The 27,331-nt window shown below is 42.7% G+C and overlaps 1 protein-coding gene across 1 annotated transcript in view; it reads left to right on the plus strand.

Moving 5' to 3' along the window:
* The window catches only part of LOC128684349 (uncharacterized), a 207,724-nt gene that overhangs the window by 157,330 nt on the left and 23,063 nt on the right, over positions 1-27,331 (plus strand). The window contains exons 5-7 of the mRNA XM_070096293.1: positions 10,457-10,716; positions 15,338-16,228; positions 22,834-23,031. Of these exons, the coding sequence (XP_069952394.1) occupies positions 10,457-10,716; positions 15,338-16,228; positions 22,834-23,031 (1,349 nt within the window). The remainder of the gene's footprint in view (positions 1-10,456; positions 10,717-15,337; positions 16,229-22,833; positions 23,032-27,331) is intronic.

The following is a 27,331-nucleotide window of genomic DNA, read 5'->3' on the forward strand; positions in this document are numbered from 1 at the left end:
CTGTGTACTGCCTCTACACCTGTCTGTGTACTGTCCGTACTCCTGTCTGTGTAGAGCCCCTACACCTGTCTGTGTAGAGCCCCTACACCTGTCTGTGTACTGCCCCTACACCTGTCTGTGTACTGCCCCTACACCTGTGTGTGTAGTGCCTCTACACCTGTCTGTGTAGTGCCCCTACACCTGTCTCTGTACTGCCCCTACTTGTCTGTGTAGTGCTCCTATATCTGTCTGTTTGGTTCCCCTACACCTGTCTGTGTACAGCCCTTACACCTGTGTGTGTAGTGCTCATACACCTGTCTGTGTACTGCCCATACACCTGTCTGTGTACTGCCCCTACACCTGTCTGTGTACTACACCTTCACCTGTGTACAGCCCCTACACCTTTCTGTGTACTGCCCCTACACCTGTCTGTGTAGTGCCCCTACATCTGTCTGTGTACTGCGCCTACACCTATCTGTGTACTGCTCCTGCAACTGTGTACAGCCCCTAAACCTGTCTGTGTTCTGCTCCTACACCTGTCAGTGTAGCGTCCTTACACCTGTCTGTGTAGTGCCCCTACACCTGTCTGTGTACTGCCCCTAAAGCTGTCTGTGTAGTGCCCCTACACCTGTCTGTGTACTGCCGCTACACCTGTCTGTGTACTGCCCATACACGTGTCTGTGTACTGCCCCTACACCTGTCTGTGTAGAGACCCTGGACCTGTCTGTGTACTGCCCCTACACCTGTCTGTGTAGTGCCCCTACTCCTGTCTGTGTAGTGCCCCTGCACCTGTCTGTGTAGTGCCCCTACAACTGTCTGTGTAGTGCCCCTACACCTGTCTGTGTACTGCCCCTACACCTGTCTGTGTAGTGCCCTTACTCCTGTCTGTGTACTACCCTTACACCTGTCTGTGTAGTGCCTCTACACCTGTCTGTGTACTTCCCCTACACCTGTCTGTGTACTGCCCCTACACCTGTCTGTGTACAGCCCCTACACCTGTCTGTGTAGAGACCCTACACCTGTCTGTGTACTGCCCCTACACCTGTCTCTGTAGTGCCCCTACTCCTATCTGTGTAGTGCCCCTACACCTGCCTGTGTAGTGCCCCTACACCTGTCTGTGTAGTGCCCCTACTCCTGTCTGTGTACTGCCCCTACACATGTCTGTGTACAGTCCCTACACCTGTCTGTGTAGAGACCCTACACCTGTCTGTGTACTGCCCCTACTCCTGTCTGTGTACTACACTTACACCTGTCTGTGTAGTGCCTCTACACCTGTCTGTGTACTGCCCCTACACCTGTCTGTGTACTGCCCCTACACCTGTCTGTGTACAGCCCCTACACCTGTCTGTGTAGAGACCCTACACCTGTCTGTGTACTGCCTCTACATCTGTGTGTAGTGCCCCTACTCCTGTCTGTGTACTACCCCTACTCCTGTCTGTGTAGTGCCCCTACACCTGTCTGTGTACTGCCCCTACACCTGTCTGTGTACTGCCCCTACACCTGTCTGTGTACAGTCCCTACACCTGTCTGTGTAGAGACCCTATACCTGTCTGTGTACTGCCCCTACACCTGTCTGTGTACTGCCCCTACACCTGTCTGTGTAGTGCCTCTACACCTGTCTTTGTAGTGCCCCTACACCTGTCTGTGTACTGCCCCTACACCTGTCTGTGTTCTGCCCCTACACCTGTCTGTGTACTTCCCCTATACCTGTATGTGTACTGCCCCTACACCTGTCTGTGTAGTGCCCGTACACCTGTCTGTGTACTGCCCATACACCTGTCTGTGTACTGCCCCTACACCTGTCTGTGTACTGCCCCTACACGTGTGTACAGCCCCTACACCTGTCTGTGTACTGCCCCTACACCTGTCTGTGTACTGCCCCTACACCTGTCTGTGTGCTGCCCCTACACCTGTCTTTGTAGTGACCCTACACCTGTCTGTGTACTGCCCCTTCAGCTCTCTGTGTACTGCCCCTACACCTGTCTGTGTAGTGCCCGTACACCTGTCTGTGTTCTGCCCATACACCTGTCTGTGTACTGCCCCTACACCTCTCTGTGTACTGCCCCTACACCTTTGTACGGCCCCTACACCTGTCTGTGTAGTGCCCCTACATCTGTCTGTGTAGATCCCCTACACCTGTCTGTGCACTGCCCCTACACCTGTCTGTGTAGTGCCCGTACATCTGTCTGTATACTGCCCATACTCCTGTCTGTGTGCTGCCCCTACACCTTTCTGTATACTGTCCCTTCACCTGTGTACAGCCTATACACCTGTCTGTGTAATGACTCTACACCTGTCTGTGTAGTGCCCCTACACCTGTCTGTGTACTGCCCCTACACCTCTCTTTGTACTGCCCTTACACCTGTGTACAACCCCTAAGCCTGTCTGTGTACTGCCCCTACGCCTGTCTGTGTAGTGCCCCTGCACCTGTCTGTGTAGTGCCCCTACACCTGTCTGTGTAGTGCCCCTTCACCTGTCTGTGTAGTGCCCCTACACCTGTCTGTGTACTGTCCCTACACCTGTCTTAGTACTGCCCATACACCTGTCTGTGTACAGCCCCTACACCTGTCTGTGTAGTGCCCTTACACCTGTCTGTGCAGTGCCCCTACACCTGTCTGTGTACTGCCGCTACACCTGTCTGTGTACTGGCCATACACGTGTCTGTGTACAGCCTCTACACCTGTCTGTGTAGAGACCCTGCACCTGTCTGCGTACTGCCCCTGCACCTGTCTCTGTAGTGCCCCTACGCCTGTCTGTGTAGTGCCCCTACACCTGTCTGTGTAGTACCCCTACACCTGTCTGTGTAGTGCCCCTACACCTGTCTGTGTACTGCCCTTACACCTGTCTGTGTAGTGCCCCTACACCTGTCTGTGAACTACCCCTACACTTGTCTGTGTAGTGCCCATACACCTGTCTATGTACTGCCGCTACACCTGTCTGTGTACTTCCCCTACACCTGTCTGTGTACAGCCCCTACACCTGTCTGTGTAGAGAACCTACACCTGTCTGTGTACTGCCCATTCACGTGTCTGTGTACTGCCCCTACACCTGTCTGTGTACTGCCCGTTCACCTGTGTACAGCCCCTACACCTGTCTGTGTACTGCCAATACACCTGTCTGTGCAGTGCCCCTACACCTGTCTGTGCACTGCCCCTACACCCGTCTGTGTACTGCCTCTACACCTGTCTGTGTACTGTCCCTACTCCTGTCTGTGTAGAGCCCCTACACCTGTCTGTGTAGAGCCCCTACACCTGTCTGTGTACTGCCCCTACACCTGTCTGTGTACTGCCCCTACACCTGTGTGTGTAGTGCCTCTACACCTGTCTGTGTAGTGCCCCTACACCTGTCTCTGTACTGCCCCTACTTGTCTGTGTAGTGCCCCTATATCTGTCTGTTTGGTTCCCCTACACCTGTCTGTGTACAGCCCTTACACCTGTGTGTGTAGTGGTCATACACCTGTCTGTGTACTGCCCATACACCTGTCTGTGTACTGCCCCTACACCTGTCTGTGTACTAGACCTTCACCTGTGTACAGCCCCTACACCTTTCTGTGTACTGCCCCTACACCTGTCTGTGTAGTGCCCCTACATCTGTCTGTGTACTGCGCCTACACCTATCTGTGTACTGCCCCTGCAACTGTGTACAGCCCCTAAACCTGTCTGTGTTCTGCTCCTACACCTGTCTGTGTAGCGCCCTTACACCTGTCTGTGTAGTGCCCCTACATCTGTCTGTGTACTGCCCCTAAAGCTGTCTGTGTAGTGCCCCTACACCTGTCTGTGTACTGCAGCTACACCTGTCTGTGTACTGCCCATACACGTGTCTGTGTACTGCCCCTACACCTGTCTGTGTAGAGACCCTGGACCTGTCTGTGTACTGCCCCTACACCTGTCTGTGTAGTGCCCCTACTCCTGTCTGTGTAGTGCCCCTGCACCTGTCTGTGTAGTGCCCCTACAACTGTCTGTGTAGTGCCCCTACACCTGTCTGTGTACTGCCCCTACACCTGTCTGTGTAGTGCCCTTACTCCTGTCTGTGTACTACCCTTACACCTGTCTGTGTAGTGCCTCTACACCTGTCTGTGTACTGCCCCTACACCTGTCTGTGTACTGCCCCTACACCTGTCTGTGTACAGCCCCTACACCTGTCTGTGTAGAGACCCTACACCTGTCTGTGTACTGCCCCTACACCTGTCTCTGTAGTTCCCCTACTCCTATCTGTGTAGTGCCCCTACACCTGCCTGTGTAGTGCCCCTACACCTGTCTGTGTAATGCCCCTACACCTGTCTGTGTACTGCCCCTACACCTGTCTGTGTACAGTCCCTACACCTGTCTGTGTAGAGACCCTACACCTGTCTGTGTACTGCCCCTACTCCTGTCTGTGTACTACCCTTACACCTGTCTGTGTAGTGCCTCTACACCTGTCTGTGTACTGCCCCTACACCTGTCTGTGTACTGCCCCTACACCTGTCTGTGTACAGCCCCTACACCTGTCTGTGTAGAGACCCTACACCTGTCTGTGTACTGCCTCTACACCTGTGTGTAGTGCCCCTACTCCTGTCTGTGTACTACCCCTACTCCTGTCTGTGTAGTGCCCCTACACCTGTCTGTGTACTGCCCCTACACCTGTCTGTGTACTGCCCCTACACCTGTCTGTGTACAGTCCCTACACCTGTCTGTGTAGAGACCCTATACCTGTCTGTGTACTGCCCCTACACCTGTCTGTGTACTGCCCCTACACCTGTCTGTGTAGTGCCTCTACACCTGTCTTTGTAGTGCCCCTACACCTGTCTGTGTACTGCCCCTACACCTGTCTGTGTTCTGCCCCTACACCTGTCTGTGTACTTCCCCTATACCTGTATGTGTACTGCCCCTACACCTGTCTGTGTAGTGCCCGTACACCTGTCTGTGTACTGCCCATACACCTGTCTGTGTACTGCCCCTACACCTGTCTGTGTACTGCCCCTACACGTGTGTACAGCCCCTACACCTGTCTGTGTACTGCCCCTACACCTGTCTGTGTACTGCCCCTACACCTGTCTGTGTGCTGCCCCTACACCTGTCTTTGTAGTGACCCTACACCTGTCTGTGTACTGCCCCTTCAGCTCTCTGTGTACTGCCCCTACACCTGTCTGTGTAGTGCCCGTACACCTGTCTGTGTTCTGCCCATACACCTGTCTGTGTACTGCCCCTACACCTCTCTGTGTACTGCCCCTACACCTTTGTACGGCCCCTACACCTGTCTGTGTAGTGCCCCTACATCTGTCTGTGTAGATCCCCTACACCTGTCTGTGCACTGCCCCTACACCTGTCTGTGTAGTGCCCGTACATCTGTCTGTATACTGCCCATACTCCTGTGTGTGTGCTGCCCCTACACCTTTCTGTATACTGTCCCTTCACCTGTGTACAGCCTATACACCTGTCTGTGTAATGACTCTACACCTGTCTGTGTAGTGCCCCTACACCTGTCTGTGTACTGCCCCTACACCTCTCTTTGTACTGCCCTTACACCTGTGTACAACCCCTAAACCTGTCTGTGTACTGCCCCTACGCCTGTCTGTGTAGTGCCCCTGCACCTGTCTGTGTAGTGCCCCTACACCTGTCTGTAGTGCCCCTTCACCTGTCTGTGTAGTGCCCCTACACCTGTCTGTGTACTGTCCCTACACCTGTCTTAGTACTGCCCCTACACCTGTCTGTGTACAGCCCCTACACCTGTCTGTGTAGAGCCCCTACACCTGTCTGTGTAGTGCCCCTACACCTGTCTCTGTAGTGCCCCTACACCTGTCTGTGTAGTGCCCCTGCACCTGTCTGTGTAGTGCCCCTGCACCTGTCTGTATAGTGCCCCTACACATGTCTGTGTAGTGCCCCTACACATGTCTGTGTAGTGCCCCTGCACCTCTCTGTGTACTGCCCCTACACCTGTATGTGTACTGCCCCTACACCTGTCTGTGTAGTGCCCGTACACATGTCTGTGTAGTGCCCCTACACATGTCTGTGTAGTGCCCCTACACCTCTCTGTGTACTGCCCCTACACCTGTATGTGTACTGCCCCTACACCTGTCTGTGTAGTGCCCGTACACCTGTCTGTGTAGTGCCCCTGCACCTGTCTGTGTAGTGCCCCTACACATGTCTGTGTAGTGCCCCTACACATGTCTGTGTAGTGCCCCTACACCTCTCTGTGTACTGCCCCTACACCTGTATGTGTACTGCCCCTACACCTGTCTGTGTAGTGCCCGTACACCTGTCTGTGTGCGGCCCCTACACCTGTCTGTGTACTGCCAATTCACCTGTGCACAGCCTCTTCACCTGTCTGTGTACTGCCCCTACACCTGTCTGTGTAGTGACCCTACACCTGTCTGTGTACTGACCCTTCACCTCTCTGTGTACTGCCCCTTCGCCTGTCTGTGTAGTGCCCGTACACCTGTCTGTGTACTGCCCATACACCTGTCTGTGTACTGCCGCTACACCTCTCTGTGTACTGCCCCTACACCTGTGTATAGCCCCTGCACCTGTCTGTGTACTGTCCCTACACCTGTCTCTGTACTGCCCCTACACCTGTCTGTGTAGTGCCCCCACACCTGTCTGTGTGCTGCCCCTTCACCTGTCTGTGTACTGCCCCTACACCTGTCTGTGTACTGCCCCTACACCTGTCTGTGTACTGCCATTCACGATTAATGGACTGAACATATCTATTCCAGGCTGAGAGACTGATTACCTTAAACTTCTCCTCTCTTTACACTGTTCTTCCTTGTTTAGGACTGGTGAAGCCACTGTGTGGCGAAACGTTTCCTCAGTAAAGATTCCCATACATTGCATAAGAGAGGAGCTTACGACGACGTTTCGGCCCAACTTGGACAACTTAGAAAGCCATAGCCCGGAGGGTCAGGGACTGACCACCTCAAACACTTTTCTGTCCCCGGTTGATGGACTGAATGACATCATATTTATTACTTGTGATCCCTTCGTATTTGACTGAAGAAGCCTGCTGTGTAGGCGATAAGTTTCAACAATAAAGACACCGAACTGTTGCACATGTGTCTTAATTTTATCCAGTACACTGAGTGTGTCTGTAAAGTACACTGAACAACTAGTATATGACCTTTGACATCAACTTATATAAACTTCCATATAAACTGATATATAAATTAGTGGTAGTCCGGTACATAGTGGTGAATGAAGTGGTATATAAAGTGGCATGTAAAACAGTATAGAGTGGTATATAAACTGTTATATACAGTATTATATAAACTGATATATTAACTTGTATATACAGTGGTATAAAAGTTGGCATATAAACTGGTATATACAATGGTATATACGTAAGCGGTATATATGTAAAGTGGTATATAAACTGGAATACACAGTGGTATAAAAAATGTTATATACAGTGGTACATAAACTGGTAAATACAACAGTACATAGAATGGTTTAAAAACTGGTATACAAATTAATGGTACCATCGATTTTGTTGAAACATTAAAATTAAGACTGCCCAACATGGCTTAGTTTAGGAGATGGAGTTATAATTTGTGGAGACCATAATTTTTTTTTGTGTATGTATTGCGACACAAGATCTGATCTGATCAGAGCTTATAATAATAATAATAATAATAATAATAATAATAATAATAATAATAATAATAATAATAATAATAATAATAATAATAATAATAATATCTATTTCTACAAGTACATGTACAAGGTATACAGACCATAGCTGACATCAATGACATACTACTATATAGAAAGCCCCTCGTTATGTTGAGCATTTCGGGGAAATTAGGTCAGTTTTGTCCCAGGATGCGACCCACACCAGTCGTCTAACACCCAGGTACCCATTATACTGCTAGGTGAACAGGAACAGCAGGGATCTTATGGAAACACGTCCTAATGTTTTTCAGCCGTACTGGGGGATTCGATCCCCGGACCTGAGTGTGTGAGCTAAGTGAGCTAGCGAGAAAGAAAGTGGTGAATGAGGAAAAATTAGGTTGGAGAAAGGAAGGTAATAAAGAGAGAGAGAGAGAGAGAGAGAGAGAGAGAGAGAGAGAGAGAGAGAGAGAGAGAGAGAGAGAGAGAGAGAGAGAGAGAGAGAGAGAGAGAGAGAGAGAGAGAGAGACTAGGTAGGGTTGGCTCCTGAACACATGCGAGGTACCTGTGACAACAACGCATAACTTATTGAGATATGGGGCGGAGGAGGGATTTAAAGAAACGACATCTTTCAAGGTCCAGACGATACGAGAGTCAACATAAGAAATGGTCAGTTATGAAGCATTACGTAATGTAATATAACGTAATGCAGCGTAATTTATTCTAACTCAACCCGATAAGTAATTAACCTAACGTTTACACTCACACTGTCAGTGTAGTTGTGAGGGATGTCGTAAGAGGTCAGTTATGTCGTAAGAGGTCAGTTATGTCGTAAGAGGTCAGTTATGTCGTAAGAGGTCAGTTATGTCGTAAGAGGTCAGTTATGTTGTAAGAGGTCAGTTATGTCGTAAGAGGTCAGTTATGTCGTAAGAGGTCAGTTATGTCGTAAGAGGTCAGTTATGTCGTAAGAGGTCAGTTATGTTGTAAGAGGTCAGTTATGTCGTAAGAGGTCAGTTATGTCGTAAGAGGTCAGTTATGTCGTAAGAGGTCAGTTATGTCGTAAGAGGTCAGTTATGTCATAAAAGGTCAGTTACGTATAAGAGGACAAGTGACGTCATACATTCATTGCTCTGGTATTGATATTATTGATACTGTTTACTAAACAGACGCGGCGAGTCACGTGACCCAGTAGTAACCGTTGATCACCTGACTGTTTCTTCAACCGTATAAACAAAATACCACAAGAGAGGAGGAGGGGTTATATGACAGCCTTGGCCTTTCATGCTACATTATTGCTGAATTTATCAGGGGCTTAATGGAAGGGTACGGGGAAAAGGGGTGAATCGACGTGAAAAGATTCATGAATATATCATTCCAAGTTGAATTGCTATACTGACCAATGGAGAATTTATGAATATTTTTTGTAACCTCGATTTTTCTCATGTTCCTTATTTGAAAGCCCCTGATGAAGCACTGATGTAGAGTGAGAGGCCTAGGGCGTAATATAACCTCTCCTCCCCCACCTGTGGCCGTCTTCTTATTGGTTAATCGTTTTTTTCAATATTATATCCCCAACGGCATGTTTTACAAGTTACGGCTCCAGAATTTCTATGTTGAGGTTATTTAAGTGGAAGGAGGGACTGGTAATTTGTTTTGAAGCAGCGTTATTATTACTACTATTTTTATTTGGGGGCTGGGAATTTTTTTTTTGGAGGGGAGTTCAGCCCCCGAGCCCCTCTTCCTTTGGCGCCTTTCCTGTAATTTACCAAAAACATTCTACCTTTCGTAAAATAAAAATAGTTTGTTGTTAACTTACCGATTTCCCCTAAAAAATCTGCACAGAAAATAACTGATTTCACCGAGCTATAGAGTGTTTTTGTTATAGAAACTTAAAATAGAAAGTTACTTTCTGAGAGTCTCTAAACTAACTATAAGCCAAACTGATATATAAACTGGTATTGCAATACAATTGCAAACATGCGATTGTATTGCAGTACAATCACCTGTTTGCAGAACAAGCCAAATGGGGATGGAAATCTTTAGCTCTGGATCTTTCGCACTCTCGTGCGTCGTCAGGAGCTATGCAATGTTGCAAGACATCAACAGACAGGAGGTGAAATTCTTGGAGGCAGAAGGTATCAACGGCGGCCCGTGACACAGAGTGACACAGAGTGTCACGGGCCCTACACCTACCTCCCCCTCCCCTTCACACCCTTCCGGGGTAAGGGGAAGTGGAGAACCTTAGAGGTTTACTAAAAGCAAGTTACAGAATATTAAGGAAACGCAGTAGTCAGCCCAAAACCGCCCAAAATCCCACTTTCGTGGGATTTTGGGCGGTTTTGGGCTGACTACTGATGTCTGACTACTCATGTCTCTTGTTCTACATAAACTGGTATATAAACTCGCATATAGTGACAAATTAGTATATAAATTGGTATATAAACTGATATATAAAAATTGCTTGGCTCTTAGATACATATAACTAGTTAGCTCTTACGTACTTTTAAAAGCATAATATTCATATGGTAGCGCTCTAAATAACCAAATAATTATGATAAACTAATGACAAGTATGCAACGTGTATTTATGTACTTCCTCACGAGACAATAACCATTATTATTATTATTATTATTATTATTATTATTATTATTATTATTATTATTATTATTATTATTATTATTATTATTATTATTATTATTATTATTATTATTATTTTTATTATTATTATTTTATTTGCTTGAAAGAAGTTAGACCAGCACAATCCAAGTGATTGTATAACTAGGCCACTTTTTTTTTTCATCAGTTTACCAACTCGAAATTCTAATGCAGCCTAGATGACAGCAGACGGTAAAAAATGTACCTAGTTACAAGAGGTAACAATCTTCTTGTCCTTACAGACACCTACTCTCTGCCCGTGGACGCGACTCCAGCAGCGACGGCTATACTGGTAGGAGTACCGAGCATCAACACGGAGATTTACCGGCGGCCGGTGTACCGGTCCCCTCCTGCAGTTCGGAGAGCGAGACGCCCCGACCAGCCGAGCAGCAGACCAGCAGACACATTGGTGGTACTGGCTCCAGCAGCAGCAGCGGCAGCACCGACCCATCACCATGACCGCCAGAACTGCTCCTGCACCTGTCGCCTCCACAGCAACAAGGTCAGTAAGAGTCACATGGAGGGCAGTACAGTGACGTGGAGGGCAGGACAGTGACGTGGAGAGCAGTACAGTGACGTGGAGGGCAGGACAGTGACGTGGAGGGCAGGACAGTGACGTGGAGGGCAGGACAGTGACGTGGAGGGCAGGACAGTGACATGGAGGGCACAACTGACGTGGAGGGCAGGGCAGTGACGGGGAGAGCAGGAGAGTGACGTGGAGGGCAGGACAGTGACGTGGAGAGCAGGACAGTGACGTGGAGGGCAGGACAGTGATATGGAGGGCAGGACAGTGACGTGAAGGGCACGACTGACGTGGAGGGCAGGACAGTGACGTGGAGGGTAGGACAGTGACGTGGAGAGCAGGACAGTGACGTGGAGAGCAGGACAGTGACGTGGAGAGCAGGACAGTGACGTGGAGAGCAGGACAGTGACGTGGAGAGCAGGACAGTGACGTGGTGTAGGGGAATGGAAGAAAGAGAGAAGGACGAAGAGTGGCGAGGTATAGGGAGAGAGGGACAAGGAAGAGGTGTGTTAAGATAAAGAAAGGGGAAGGGAGAGAGATGAATAAAAAAGTGGGAAGATGTAGTGAAGTATAGAGAAAGATGAGACAGAAGAGTAGCAACATAAAGGAACGGAAAGTGGGAGAGGCAGACAAGTACAAAGATATATGCAGAAAAATGGTAGAGTGGAGGAAAAAGACACAAAAGAGAAAAATGACAATATTTAAGGGTAAATTACAAAGACAAAAAAATGGTAAGGTATAGATGAGGGGAAACGATAGACAAGGCATAAAGGTAGAAAGTGGCGGCATGACAGAAGAGAGACAAGGCACAGAGACGCATCAGAATATATACAAGCTGTTATATTGAGTTATTTATTGAAAGTATAAATCATTTATATTTATATAAAGTATTACAGTAGTCAGTCAAGACTAATTACACACTAATATACAATCATTATTAATCCATGTATATTTTCAGAGAATTAAATTTGAGCTGCAATGAATATACATGAATTTATAGTAATATTAATGTTTAATAAATGTATCATTTGTTATTAATTACATTTATTTCTAGTACTCTACATTAATTATAGGAAATTTATGCTGTGTAGTCACTATTAATACTTGGGTTAAGTATATTCATAATTCATATTTCATCACAAACACTAAATAATTATATTTCTGTATTCAAAACTTACTAAAGTATCAATTTAACTTTTTTTCCCTGAAATTTAAGACGGATTACATTTTTCTTTATTGTCAAATATAATATAATAACTTGGATGCACTAAATTCTTATTTATTTTATTGAAATAACTTTTTTATAACTTTCTTCATTAATATATTTCTTGGAGGTTATTATATAACAACTGTCGAAGACGCTTATATGTATATAATCATAATCATAATTTTTAAAGGGGCGGACCGTAAGCCAGGGAAAGGCCTCGGTCAGATGACCAAAAGCTTCAGCTACGGATCATCATAAGACTCGTACTAGGAAACACTTGTCCTGTTTCATGACGAACCTAACCTAACCTAACCTAACCTAACCTAGCCTAACCTAACCTAACCTAGCCTAACCTAACCTAACCTAACCTAGCCTAACCTAACCTAACCTAACCTAACCTAACCTAACCTAACCTAACCTAACCTAACCTAGCCTAACCTAACCTAACCTAACCTAGCCTAACCTAACCTAACCTAACCTAACCTAACCTAACCTAACCTAACCTAACCTAACCTAACCTAACCTAGCCTAACCTAACCTAACCTAACCTAGCCTAACCTAACCTAACCTAACCTAACCTAACCTAACCTAACCTAACCTAACCTAGCCTAACCTAACCTAACCTAACCTAACCTAACCTAGCCTAACCTAACCTAACCTAACCTAACCTAACCTAGCCTAACCTAACCTAACCTAATCTAACCTAACATAGCCTAACCTAACCTAACCTAACCTAACCTAACCTAGCCTAACCTAACCTAACCTAACCTAACCTAACCTAGCCTAACCTAACCTAACCTAAACTAACCTAGCCTAACCTAACCTAACCTAACCTAACCTAACCTAGCCTAACCTAACCTAACCTAACCTAGCCTAACCTAACCTAACCTAAATTAACCTAGCCTAACCTAACCTAACCTAACCTAACCTAACCTAGCCTAACCTAACCTAACCTAACCTAACCTAACCTAGCCTAACCTAACCTAAACTAACCTAGCCTAACCTAACCTAACCTAACCTAAACTAACCTAACCTAACCTAAACTAACCTAACCTAACCTAACCTAACCTAACCTAACCTAACCTAACCTATCCTAACCTAACCTAACCTAGTCTAACCTAACCTAACACAAACTAACCTAACCTAACCTAACCTAAACTAACCTAACCTAACCTAACCTAACCTAACCTAACCTAAACTAACCTAACCTAACCTAAACTAACCTAACCTAACCTAACCTAACCTAACCTAACCTAACCTAACCTGACCTGACCTAACCTAACCTAACCTAACCTAACCTAACCTAACTTAACCTAACCTAACCTAACCTAACCTAACCTGACCTAACCTAACCTAAACTAACCTAACTTAACCTAACCTAACCTGACCTAACCTAACCTAACCTAACCTAACCTAACCTAATCTAACCTAACCTGACCTAACCTGACCTAACCTAACCTAACCTAACCTAACCTAACCTAACTTAACCTAACCTAACCTAACCTAAACTAACCTGACCTAACCTAACCTAACCTAACCTAACCTAACCTAACCTGACCTAACCTAAGCTAAACTAACCTAACTTAACCTAACCTAACCTAACCTAACCTAACCTAACCTGACCTAACCTAACCTAACCTAACCTAACCTAACCTAATCTAACCTAACCTGACCTAACCTGACCTAACCTAACCTAACCTAACCTAACCTAACTTAACCTAACCTAACCTAACCTAAACTAACCTGACCTAACCTAACCTAACCTAACCTAACCTAACCTAACCTGACCTAACCTAAGCTAAACTAACCTAACTTAACCTAACCTAACCTAACCTAACCTAACCTAACCTGACCTAACCTAAGCTAAACTAACCTAACTTAACCTAACCTAACCTAACCTAACCTAACCTAACCTAACCTAACCTAGACGCTTATACATCTCAGAGTTAAAATGACTCGTTACTTAATCTTGTACACAAAGTTCTTTAGGTCTTCAGGTTTTACAAGTAATTTTAGAACCATTTCAGGTTACTGTGCTGGTCTAAGCACCAATTCTTTGGGACATATTTTAGAGTATAAGAGCTACGTCCCCTTCTGTGGGTGGCTCGTGGCCTGGTAGGTGAAGCTCTCGTTTCACATGCTGAGGGGTTCGGGTTAGATTCCAGGCAACGGTGGAAATATTGGTAGTATTTCCTTACACCTGTTGTCCCTGTTCACCCATCAGTAAAATGGGTACCTGAGTGTTAGTAGACTGATGTGGGGCGCATCCTGGGTCAAAATTGACCAAATTTGCCTGAAATGCTCAGCATAACAAGCTGCTTTCTATATAGTAGTATGTTATTGATGTCAGCTAGGACTGTATACCTTATATATGTACTTGTAGAAATAAAGATATTATTATTATTATTATTATTATTATTATTATTATTATTATCATTCTACAAGTCTGTCATGAAGTCAGACTGATAAAATCTCAAGTAGAGCTTATTGCATTATTATTTGAGTATATATTTAACACTAACATATATTTAACACAGGAAACATTATTGGTGTGATCATTGGAATAAGTCTGACACTAGAAAATATTAAAGTACTTTAGCATTGTTTTAGGATACCCTTAGGTATTAATATCTTATCATAAGATACGCTGCTGTAAAGTGACTCTTGGAATTTTTTTGATGTGGTGTACGAGGCAGCTCCCGTAAGCCAGCAGATGCTTAACCAGCGTCAGGAAACATTGTGCTGTTTCCTGACGAATAAACCACCACTTCCATCCCTAGCTTTATGACCCTTATGGGTTTAGCGCTTAGTTATGACTAATAACTATCATTCTTAGAACATAACTTGGTCCTAGGCGATCTTCACATCAACAACTCATCCAGGAACACACTTATTCAAGCACACCGTACAGAGATAAAGAGCTTTTTATTCTCAACAGTTATACATGATACTTATCCATTCCTCTGTATGAAGTATGCATACACCGGTATTATCACAAAACTGTACAATGTATTATGGTATACATTGAATCTGTCTTTACTGTACCTTCCAGTGTCGTAGTTGATTCTGCATTAAGGATGCCACTTCGTTATACTAGAAAACTTACCACCCTGTATTAACCAGTTATCAGACAACTTGTGATATATATGAGACTTTGTATGGATAGATACATACTCTTATAACGAATGGACGTTTTACGTTCAGTATACATACACTGTCAGTCTTGTTCCACTGGAATAAGGTTTATGGGTATTATACTGGATTCACATAATCTAGGCTAGTAGGTCGACTGTAGCGCTTGATTTTGTATGATATTATTGTGTTCAGTTTCTTAATAAAATAGTTAATCTGACAGTGTTTTCATTAAATATTGACATGCTTCTCTGTTCCCAGGGGTGCAAGAGCCGTAGCAGGTCCCGCGAGCGACGGCTACTGGGTATGGGTGACTTGGAGAGTGTACTTGTGGGTGGAGTAAGTGGTGCAGGAGGGCGTGGAGTGGGTGTGGCCAGTGGCAGGAACCTTGGGCTGAGTGCAGGAAATGGCAGCAATGGTGGACGGAGTGTGGGAAGGGGTGGGAATGCCAGCAAAAATTGTGGAGGGCTGGGTCTTCCCCCATCGTGTGCCCCGGGGACCAGTGTTGGACGGGGCATGACAGTAAGTGGCCCCAGTGGTAGTGGCGTCGGGCAAGGCAGTGCCTCTAAGGGAACTAATGGGGGTGGTGCGAGACGGAGTGTGCATCAGCCAGGATTCTTAAAAACTGTGTCAATCATAGAAACATTGAGTGAATTGGCTCATGGACCGGAGGTGCGACGGCTAGCTCAGGAACCCCAGCCACAGCGCCCCTCCCGGCCACACTCTGGATCCCGTGCCTCCTCTCGTCTACCCACCAGTGCCACATCCGCAGGCGGAAGTGCCACAGACCATGGTGATGACACGCCCACACGCCCACCAGGTCCACCTGTCCTCTCAGCTGACTTTCAACAGTACAGTGAAAAGATCTACGATGCTGTCACATCCCAAGGCCCGGAGCCCAGTCTGCGAGGCCATGGGGGACGGGTCCATAGCATTGCGCATCCTCGCAGGAGGGAGCGCACTCAGCCTCGGGAAAAGACCACCATAGAGGAGTCTCAAGTTGCTTCTGGGATAAATCAGGAGGGAAGAAGAGAAGAAGAAGAAGCTAGTAAGAAGCCTCGACCTGAACACCGAGGAAGGGAGCGGGGTAGAACACCTGACTGGATTAAGAGAATCTTCGATATTGCCAAGAAAGGTGATTTACCATCCCTGGTGAGTAACACTACTTTTATCAGTCTAAAAATGTCAAGTTTAATATCTCATTGTCCTTTGTATTATATCGAGTCCCTTCAACAGATTACTTCAAACTCGTAATTTGCTGGATGAAGGGAGATTGGCAAATATGAAAATCAATTTATGTAAAGTAAAAGGACACAAGTGCAACTAATGTGACATTTATTGTGGCAACGTTTCGCTCTCCAGGAGCTTTATCAAGCCATTACAAACAATACATGGACACAGAGGGTATATAAAGGCTCAGAGTGAGGTGAATACTAGTGAGGTACCATTTCGATGTTCACTAGTGGTAGTAGTAGTAGTAGTAGTGGTAGTGGCAAAAGCAATTAATTCGTACATGAGTAAAAGGATATAAAAGCTATTACTTGGGTAACATAAAAATAGGTTGGACAAATATAAACTGGAATGAGGCAGGTTGTTTCAGTGTTCACTCTCTGTGCTTTGTGTAGTATAACAGGAGAGACTATGTGATGGCAGGGTTTACTGTTTTCAGGAGGATTCTTGCTAAGACTTCGGAGATGGTGAAGCTGCCGTTGTTTTGTTTAATTGTATTCGAAACAGCGATCAGTGCTGATTCAAGACACTTGCGTGTGCGGAAATTAGTTTCTTTTATCACTAATTGGGCGTCTCTGAATTTCATAAGATGATTGGTGGAATTTCGGTGTTGTACACAGGCGTTGTTTAAGTTGTCGTTCCTACATGCGTATATGTGTTCATTGAGGCGGGTGTCGAGGTTTCTTGCTGTTTCACCTACGTAGATCTTGTCACAGCCTCCACAGGGTATAGTGTAAACTCCTGCATTGACTGGTTCGTGGTGCTTGGGTTTTGTCCTGGTTAGATCCTTTATTGAAGTGGTAGAAGCGATGGCGACTCTGGGTGTTAGCTTGTGAAAGTACTTTTGAGACGTTTAGTGCAACCTGGCTGTTGGGAAGAATTATAACTTTGTTGGGAGCGGCGTTGATGCGTGGAGAATTGATGATCTGAAGAGCTCTTTTTCTGCAGTCTTTGATGAAAAAAGAAGGAAATTGTAACTCAGTAAATGTTTGGTGAATGTAAGTACATTCCTCGTCAAGAAACTCAGGACTACAAATTCGGTATGCTCTTAGGAAAAACCCGATGATGATGCTCTTTTGGTCTTGGTATCTTGACTGGAATAGAAGTGTGTGAGATCATTTTTATTGGTGGGTTTCCGATAAACTTGAAATCTTAGGTTGTTGTCTACTTTGTGAATGAGGACGTCGAGGAAAGGTAGCTTTAAATTACTGATCAACCAGCTTAACCTCAGTTGCGGGAGAACTCGTGAGCCTTGCCTGAAGATCCCGTACATCAAAACGTTTTGGAGTTATTACGAGGACATCGTCCACGTAACGTAACCAAGTGACGCTTGAAGGGATGATGTTGGCGAAGTGTTCAGACTCTAGGTGTTCCATGTATAAGTTGGCTAGGACGGCACTTATTGGGGACCCCATTCCCATGCCGTAGGTTTGTTTGTAGAGCTTGTTATTGAAGGAAAAACAGTTGAAGTTAACACAGAGTTCAATCAAGTCAACAAAATTTCCGGGAGGTAAAGGAAGATTAAGGTCCTGGTTGACTTTACGTCGTAGAACCTCGATGGCTTTTTTGGTAGGTACTTTTGTGAAGAGGGAAGTCACATCCAAACTGCTTAGTTTCTTGTTACGGATGGAGAGGTTACGGATGCGGTTGAGAAGGTCGCCTGAGTGTTTAAGATGAGCGGGGCTGATGGTCCCCAGAAGGCAGGAAAGATGTTTGGCAAGAACTCCGGCTAGCTTGTGTGGAGCACTGCCTATTCCTGACGTGATTGGTCTGAGAGGAATATTGTGTTTATGGGTCTTGGGTAAACCATACATGTGTGCTGGTTTAGGGTTGCTTGGTAACAAGTACAGAAGTTTCTTGCCTTCTCTAGTGCGTTTGAGTATTTGTCTGCTTTTGTATAGAAAGTCTTTGGTGAGCGTCTCGCACTGTTGAGTGCTGATAGGTTCGTATGTAGATTGATCATTCAAAAGGTCCATCATTTTAGTGTTGTAGTCACTGGTGTTGAGTATGACGACTCCACCTCCTTTGTCGGCGGTGGTGACGATAATGTTGGGGTCGTTGGCGAGGTCCTTAAGGGCAGTGATGTATCTTCTAGGAAGATTAGAAGAAGAAGGTTCACATAAAGCTGCAGTGAGAAGGCCCTGTATATAACCCTTCTGGAAGTTGCTGTCACTGTGTCTATGGTTCCTGGTAACAAGATTGAGTTGATAGTTAGGTTTGCGTATGTTGGTGGTAAATTTGAGTCCCAGACTCAGTGCTTGTTTCTCGTAGTCGGTTAAGGTGCGTGACGATAAGTTGTTTATCAGTGTAAAGTAAAAGGACACAAGTGCAACTAATGTGACATTTATTGTGGCAACGTTTCGCTCTCCAGGAGCTTTATCAAGCCATTACAAACAATACATGGACACAGAGGGTATATAAAGGCTCAGAGTGAGGTGAATACTAGTGAGGTACCATTTCGATGTTCACTAGTCGTAGTAGTAGTAGTAGTAGTAGTAGTAGTGGTAGTGACAAAAGTAATACAATATGGTAGAGCAATTAATTCGTACATGAGTAAAAGGATATAAAAGCTATTACTTGGGTAACATAAAAATAGGTTGGACAAATATAAACTGGAATGAGGCAGCTTGTTTCAGTGTTCACTCTCTGTGCTTTGTGTAGTATAACAGGAGAGACTATGTGATGGCAGGGTTTACTGTTTTCAGGAGGATTCTTGCTAAGACTTCGGAGATGGTGAAGCTGCCGTTGTTTTGTTTAATTGTATTTGAAACAGCGATCAGTGCTGATTCAAGGCACTTGCGTGTGCGGAAATTAGTTTCTTTTATCACTAATTGGGCGTCTCTGAATTTCATAAGATGATTTGTGGAATTTCGGTGTTGTACACAGGCGTTGTTTAAGTTGTCGTTCCTACATGCGTATATGTGTTCATTGAGGCGGGTGTCGAGGTTTCTTGCTGTTTCACCTACGTAGATCTTGTCACAGCCTCCACAGGGTATAGTGTAACATGGGAATGGGGTCCCCAATAAGTGCCGTCCTAGCCAACTTATACATGGAACACCTAGAGTCCGAACACTTCGCCAACATCATCCCTTCAAGCGTCACTTGGTTACGTTACGTGGACGATGTCCTCGTAATAACTCCAAAACGTTTTGATGTACGGGATCTTCAGGCAAGGCTCAACGCAGTTGAACCAGCGATTCAGTTTACACTAGAAGAAGAGTCCAATGACAAGCTGCCTTTCCTCGACGTCCTCATTCACAAAGTAGACAACAACCTAAGATTTCAAGTTTATCGGAAACCCACCAATAAAAATGATCTCACACACTTCTATTCCAGTCAAGATACCAAGACCAAAAGAGGCATCATCATCGGGTTTTTCCTAAGAGCATACTGAATTTGTAGTCCTGAGTTTCTTGACGAGGAATGTACTTACATTCACTGAGTTACAATTTCCTTCTTTTTTCATCAAAGACTGCAAGAAAAGAGCTCTTCAGATCATCAATTCTCCACGCATCAACACCGCTCCCAACAAAGTTATAATTCTTCCCAACAGCCAGGTTGCACTAAACGTCTCAAAAGTACTTTCACAAGCTAACACCAGAGTCGCCATCGCTTCTACCACTTCAATAAAGGATCTAACCAGGACAAAACCCAAGCACCACGAACCAGTCAATGCAGGAGTTTACACTATACCCTGTGGAGGCTGTGACAAGATCTACGTAGGTGAAACAGCAAGAAACCTCGACACCCGCCTCAATGAACACATATACGCATGTAGGAACGACAACTTAAACAACGCCTGTGTACAACACCGAAATTCCACAAATCATCTTATGAAATTCAGAGACGCCCAATTAGTGATAAAAGAAACTAATTTCCGCACACGCAAGTGCCTTGAATCAGCACTGATCGCTGTTTCAAATACAATTAAACAAAACAACGGCAGCTTCACCATCTCCGAAGTCTTAGCAAGAATCCTCCTGAAAACAGTAAACCCTGCCATCACATAGTCTCTCCTGTTATACTACACAAAGCACAGAGAGTGAACACTGAAACAAGCTGCCTCATTCCAGTTTATATTTGTCCAACCTATTTTTATGTTACCCAAGTAATAGCTTTTATATCCTTTTACTCATGAACGAATTAATTGCTCTACCATATTGTATTACTTTTGTCACTACCACTACTACTACTACTACTACTACTACGACTAGTGAACATCGAAATGGTACCTCACTAGTATTCACCTCACTCTGAGCCTTTATATACCCTCTGTGTCCATGTATTGTTTGTAATGGCTTGATAAAGCTCCTGGAGAGCGAAACGTTGCCACAATAAATGTCACATTAGTTGCACTTGTGTCCTTTTACTTTACATATTGTCGGTAATTCTACCAACTTTATTACGAATCTAATGACTTTTATTGTTGAAGTCACCATCAAGTAATAGGTAATCTTTGTTTAGTTGCTTGTTTATTATTAGCTTTTTAAGTTGTCACTAAAGTTTGTGATATTAGTATGTGGTATCCTGTATATTAGTATGTGGTATCCTGTATATTAGTATGTGGTATCCTGTATATTAGTATGTGGTATCCTGTATATTAGTATGTGGTATCCTGTATATTAGTATGTGGTATCCTGTATATTAGTATGTGGTATCCTGTATATTAGTATGTGGTATCCTGTATATTAGTATGTGGTATCCTGTATATTAGTATGTGGTATCCTGAATATTGCACCAACTGTAATGGCGGTCTTTGTTTTCGTTGTGAAGTTAACAATTATATATTCACCATATTCATTTTTGAAACAAGTAGAGTTATATTACATATTATTACTTATTGGAAATGTTTCTTTCCTGGGTTCTTGGTCACCCCACATTTGGAGTGACCAAATCCAGCGACTGTAACTTTTACAATAAAATATCCCTGTGTTTGCGTTTTGTATTTATTTCCAGCAAAGTGTCGGTATCACACAGTAGTGTTACTATCATATCCATCTCTTCCTCTCCTCTGCCCCGCAAAGGTGTATGGTCCTTTTGGGTTTAACTTTTGGTGACTCATTATCTTGGTTGGGTTTCAAGAATTATTTTGGTGATTTATTATGATTAGAAAGGCTGAGATTTCAGTGATTATGCCTGTTTTTTTTTTGAGGCTGTTATTTTAGTCCATATACAATAGCTAGAGTCAACACAATTTTTTTTATTAATTCTGGTGGTTTGCTAATTGAAGATACAATATTAGAAAGCAAGAGCGTTTATTGTTGATCCGAAGCTAGAAGTTGGGGGGTTGTCTGGTTGTATGAGGTAAATACAATATTCCTCCCCTCAAGGGAGGTTCCTTGATGCTGGTCAAGGGCTCTTAGATATATGCTCCAATTCCCTGAATTAAGTCAATGCTTTCCACCCCCCCCCCACAGATGCTGTATAATCCCTAAGGGTTTAGTGCTCCTCCATTATAATAATAATAATAATAATAATAATAATAATAATAATAAATAAATACAGTATTAAAATATTTTAGTTATTATGTGATTTTTATATGTTTATTTTAGTGATCAGGTCTGTGTAGTTAAAACTGAAATTTTATGTGGTGGTGTATCAAGTTCTCTATATTACTCCAGATGTGACTAAGATTTTAGAGTTGGTTTGCAAATTGGACAGATATGTAGTCAGCAAATTAATCTCTTGTTTATGATTCTTTTCCTGTAGCTCAGTAGTAGGGTGTTTGGCTCACAACCAAGAGGACCCAGATTTAATACTGGGCATGGAGACATGTATTAGCAAGTGCCATAAAACTGCTGCCCTTGTTCACCCAGAAGCAAATGCATATCCTGGGAAGGACCTAAGGACACCAATAGAAATAAACTACACTGGTTGGCTTTCTTTGAATATCCTGGCCCCTCAAGGAAGGTTCCTTGATGTTGGTGAGGGGCTCTTGATTTAGGGAATTGGATCTGTGCTCCAGTTCCCCGAATTAATTATTATTATTATAATCAAGGGGGAAGCGCTAAACCCGGAGGATTATACAGCGCCTGGGGGGGGGGGATGTGGAAGGCATTCAGGCTTAATTCGGGGAACTGGAGCACAGATCCAATTCCCTAAATCAAGAGCCCCTCACCAACATCAAGGAACCTTCCTTGAGGGGTCCCCGAATTAAGCCTGAATGCCTTCCACATCCCCCCCCTCCCCAGGCGCTGTATAATCCTCCGGGTTTAGCGCTTCCCCCTTGATTATAATAATAATAATGAATATCCTGGGTTATTAACCTTCCAGGATCATTAATCCTCCAGGTTAATAATTTGTATAAAATCTTCTTTTTCACCTCATTTGTTTAGTAAATTGCAGTACAGGTTTTGTGTTTGTGGGTGTGTGCGTGTGTATATTATGGCCTTTATTGTTATTACTTGTTCTGTGTATGTTATTTGCAGTTGTTTATGGTTAGCAACAAATGCTAACCATAAACAACTCTGAAGTTTTAGGAAATGATCTCTTTTAGAGAGATTTTTAATGTAATGACTCCATTTCAGAAACGTAGTGTTGCTGACATGGAGGGCACACTCATCCGTAACCTCAGTGATCACAGCGGTAATAACCTCCTTCATGTTATGGCTGTCTTTGGCCACTTGGCACCGTTAGCCTGGCTGTTAACCTCGCAGCAAGTGCTAGTCGATGCTTTACATGATGAAAACAAGTTTGGACTCACTCCACTCGTGTGTGCCATCAAGGTGTGTATGAATCTTTATCATTTCAACATTCAAAAGAAAAACTTATTGCATTTGTGTATATTTCTTTCAAAATAATTTCAGCTACAGATCCATTAAATGGAGAAACTTAAAGGTCAACTTATATTCATGTTGAGTATGTATATGATAAAATGAAAAGCAAAATAAAAATAAAAATAATTATTGCAGGATATAACAGCCTTATAATAGTGCCATAATCAACTTAACTATGTCTAGCAGTCAGCCAATAGAAAAGCGTTTGAAGCATAATTGTCTAGGAGTTTGCTAATAAAAAAATGATAGTGTGTGTTAGTAATCAGTCACGCATTTGTATGGCAGGTTAATACTAATTTTTATGGCATATACAGATTGGCTGCATCTAATATTTGTAGTGAAATCCTGGGTGGTTAGAGATGTGTGGAAAATAATGTATTTTCCAGAAAAAATACAGTGTATTTTTTATATAAATTAGTGTAATACATTGTATTTAATAAAATTTGTCATAAAAAATGGGAAGCCTGCGTCTGCGAAGAAGAGACTCGCAATTGTTTTTTGAATTGAGTAACAAACGTTAGTGAATATTGGGAAGAATTTTCGTGCTCTAGAGGTAAAATTGGGCTGACACCTCTCAAATAGGAGCCGAAATTGTTGGATGTGCATTCCTGCATAACTTGAGATATCAGGCGACTGGACAAGACAGCTCCAGGAACCTCAGATAAGTCTGTTTATGTTGTAACTCTGGCCAGTGTTTTCATAGATAGTGAGGTATTCTGAGTATGATACACCTTAATCTCCAGTCAAATTGGTGAGTGATATTAAGATATATTCTCCTTCTGTTATGTAAATGTGTGTACATATAATCACTTATTAATTTTAATATACAGTCCACAAATTTATATATTTACCAGAATTCCTGATGATACATATTTCATTTGTAATTAATAGGTCTAGAGCAACTTGTGGATATGACAGTGGTAGGTATCGAAGGGGGACATTTTTGTGACCTAGGTGTCCCAAATTCCTACTTGTCTATGTAACTCTGATAAATAATAATTATCTTTATCATTTACTGTTATGTACATAATGAGTTACATTCAGATAAATGCAATTTTCCACATTTAATTTGCCCGTTGGTCCTTCTTGAACTGGAGGTAATTAGTGAAGTCATTAATTAGTTAATTACTTAATAATTATATGTGAAATGACAGAAGGAGGTGGATGTTAAGTTCACAAATTTACTTAATGTGTAGTGGATTATAATTATTACAATATTAATTTGGATAAACCAAGTCAAGTATGACTAAAGATTATATTAATGTGTATAACATTAATTTTGCTATGCCAAATTCTGGCAAGGATTTATATTAATTTGTATAATATTAATTTGATAAGACAATTCTGGCCAAGATTTATATCAGTGTATGTGTAATTGATAAGCCAAGTGTAGCTGATTATATTAATGTGTATAATATTAATTTTGCTATGCCAAATTCTGGCAAGGATTTATATTAATTTGTATAATATTAATTTTGATAAGCCAAGTCTGGTTAAAGGTTTGTTTGTATTAATGTACATTTAAAATTTATATTATAATTTTCTTACATGTAATTGCTAAGCTGAAGTAGCTAGGATTTATTCAAAGGTAAGTTATATCAGTGTTGTAAGTTGTAATCAGTGTTATTAATTAAGTTTAATACATTGCATCATGGCTGAAAATGAGGAAATTAATATAGAAGACAAACATATGGAATATAGAGCAAAGACAGCATCTTGCAGGCTAGAAAAGGTCATGTAACCAAGGCATATAATAAGTGCTTGGAATTAATGAATCAAGAAACTGTGAATATTGATGATTTAAAATTGTATTTAGATGCTTTAGGGAACAGATATGATTCATATAAATTATATTACAACAAATATGAAGGAGATTTGTTAGTAAACTGTGTAGATGAGACTGAAGTAGATCTCATGATTAATCAGTATTATGAATTAGAAGAAAAGATTCTTGAAAAAAATCAGGCTTTGAATAAATTAAAATGTGTAAACCATGCAGGTAATCAGGCTGTTCCAACAAATAATATGTCTTTGCCAAAACTCCCAGAATTATGTTTACCTGTATTTAATCCTGGAGAAAATTGGGAGGAATTTTGGTCAATTTTTAAAGCAGCTGTGCATGACAGGAGTGACCTAGCCTGTGTAACTAAATTATTTTACCTCAAAGGACAGGTAAGAGGAGATGTTCACATACTCATACAAGCCTTTCCCAATGTAGATGACTCTTACAAGGAAGCAGTTGACTTGTTGAAGGTCACTTATGGTAATATAGAACAAAGTAGGTTGGATCTAGTGAATATCATTGTTAATTTAAAATCTCCAGATCACACTTACAAAGGTTTACAGCAGTTTAGAGTTAAACTGGAGAGCACTCTCAAAACTTTAAGTAATAAATATAATCTGAAGGAATCAGACTGGTTATTGAGTGGCATGGTACAGAATAAATTAAGCTGTAAAACACTTGAATGGATCTCGAACAAATATCACAAAGGTTATTTTGGTCTGGTGGAAATAAGACTAGGTCTACAAGAATTAATTGTGCAGTTGCAGACCAGCCAACTAACTCATTTTAAAGATGCAACACATAATAACTCTGAGGTATCTGTCAAGTTTCACAAAGGGAAAAATGATCCCAATGGTAATAATCAAAATTCATTTCCTAAAAATAGTTGCATAGGTACATATCAAGTAGCAGGAATCAGGAATAATGATTCTCCACAAGGTAAGAAGAATAAGTACCCTCCTAAGAGTAGCCCAGTTAATAAGAAACCAGTCAAAGAAAAAAGAGATTGTCTTTTCTGCAAGGGTACTCATTTTTCTAAGAATTGCAATGCATACAATTCATGGAATGATAAAGTTGAAAGACTGGAGGAACTTGACAGATGTATCAGGTGTTTAGGTAATCACAATGTAAAGGATTGTCATGCCAAATTAAACAACTGTTATCAATGTCACAAAGGAAGACACCATATAGTCATGTGTAAGGGTCTATATGATAATGTTGATAATAATGATAATGTTGACAATCCTGACACAACAGTGACTAATGTAAAAATTGCTGCAAATGTTAATAATGATGGTTTTGCTGAAGTAGCCTTACCTGTGTTACAGGTAAAAATTGATGATAAAAGGCATAAATCAAAAAATGTAAATGCATTATTGGACCAGGGATCCCAACGTACTTTCATAAAACGTAAATGTCTTGATGGTATGAAAGTACAGATGAGAGATCCCACAACTTTAAAATTATCTGGTTTTCTCTCGGATAAAAGGGCTCAATTGTATGACACTGTTTATGTAACTGTCAGGTTGGGCAATGAGAAAAAACGTGTTAATGCAGTAATTGTAGATAAACTTCCAGAGAAAATATCTACAGTAGGGCTTAGTAAAGCTACAGAAAGACTCTCACATAATGTAAATTTAGCACCTTCTGGTGTAAGTGATGATTCTGTAGGCCCAATAAATATTTTGATAGGTAGTGACTATTATGCCTCCTTTGTAAAGGGTATGGTAAAGAAATGTGGTGTCACCCTTTAGAAGACTGCAGGAGGCCATGTAATGTATGGTAGGATTCCTCGTAATAATAATTCATGACTAGAGGAAACTACAAATACCATAACTGTGTGTCTTACTCATGAAATCGTGCCCCATTATAATTCTTCCATAGAGGATGGTGTTGAGCCAGTGCATAAATTGTGGGAATTAGACAGCATTGGAATAAATGTAAATGAAGAAAGTCCAGACGATTCTTTTATTCAGGAACAATGCCTGAGAGATGTAAAATTTGAATCTGGACAATACTGGGTACGACTTCCGTGGAGACTGAACCATCCAGAATTGCCCACTAATTACAGAATGGCATATGGACAATTAAAGGCTGAGCTCCGCGAACTGAGTAAGATACCAGAATTGTTAACTGCCTATAATGATATAATTGCTGAGCAATTAATTAATAAATTTATAGAAGAGGTACCTCCTGAGCAAGCCAAAATTTATGGTCACTATTTGCCACATCACGGAGTAAAGAAGGATTCTAAGACCACTCCTCTGAGGATTGTGTTTAATTGTAGTGCCAGGAGTAACAAAAATGTACCTAGTTTAAATGACTGTTTGATGACAGGTCCGTCGTTGACGGAAAAATTAGGAGATATCTTATTAAATTTCAGGGTGAAGAATTATGCCTTTATGGCTGACATAAGTAAAGCTTTCCTAAGAGTGGGTTTACAAGAGGCTGACTGGGATTGTACCC

The sequence above is a fragment of the Cherax quadricarinatus genome, chromosome 4, assembly GCF_038502225.1.
Source record: "Cherax quadricarinatus isolate ZL_2023a chromosome 4, ASM3850222v1, whole genome shotgun sequence".
Classification (NCBI taxonomy): domain Eukaryota; kingdom Metazoa; phylum Arthropoda; class Malacostraca; order Decapoda; family Parastacidae; genus Cherax; species Cherax quadricarinatus.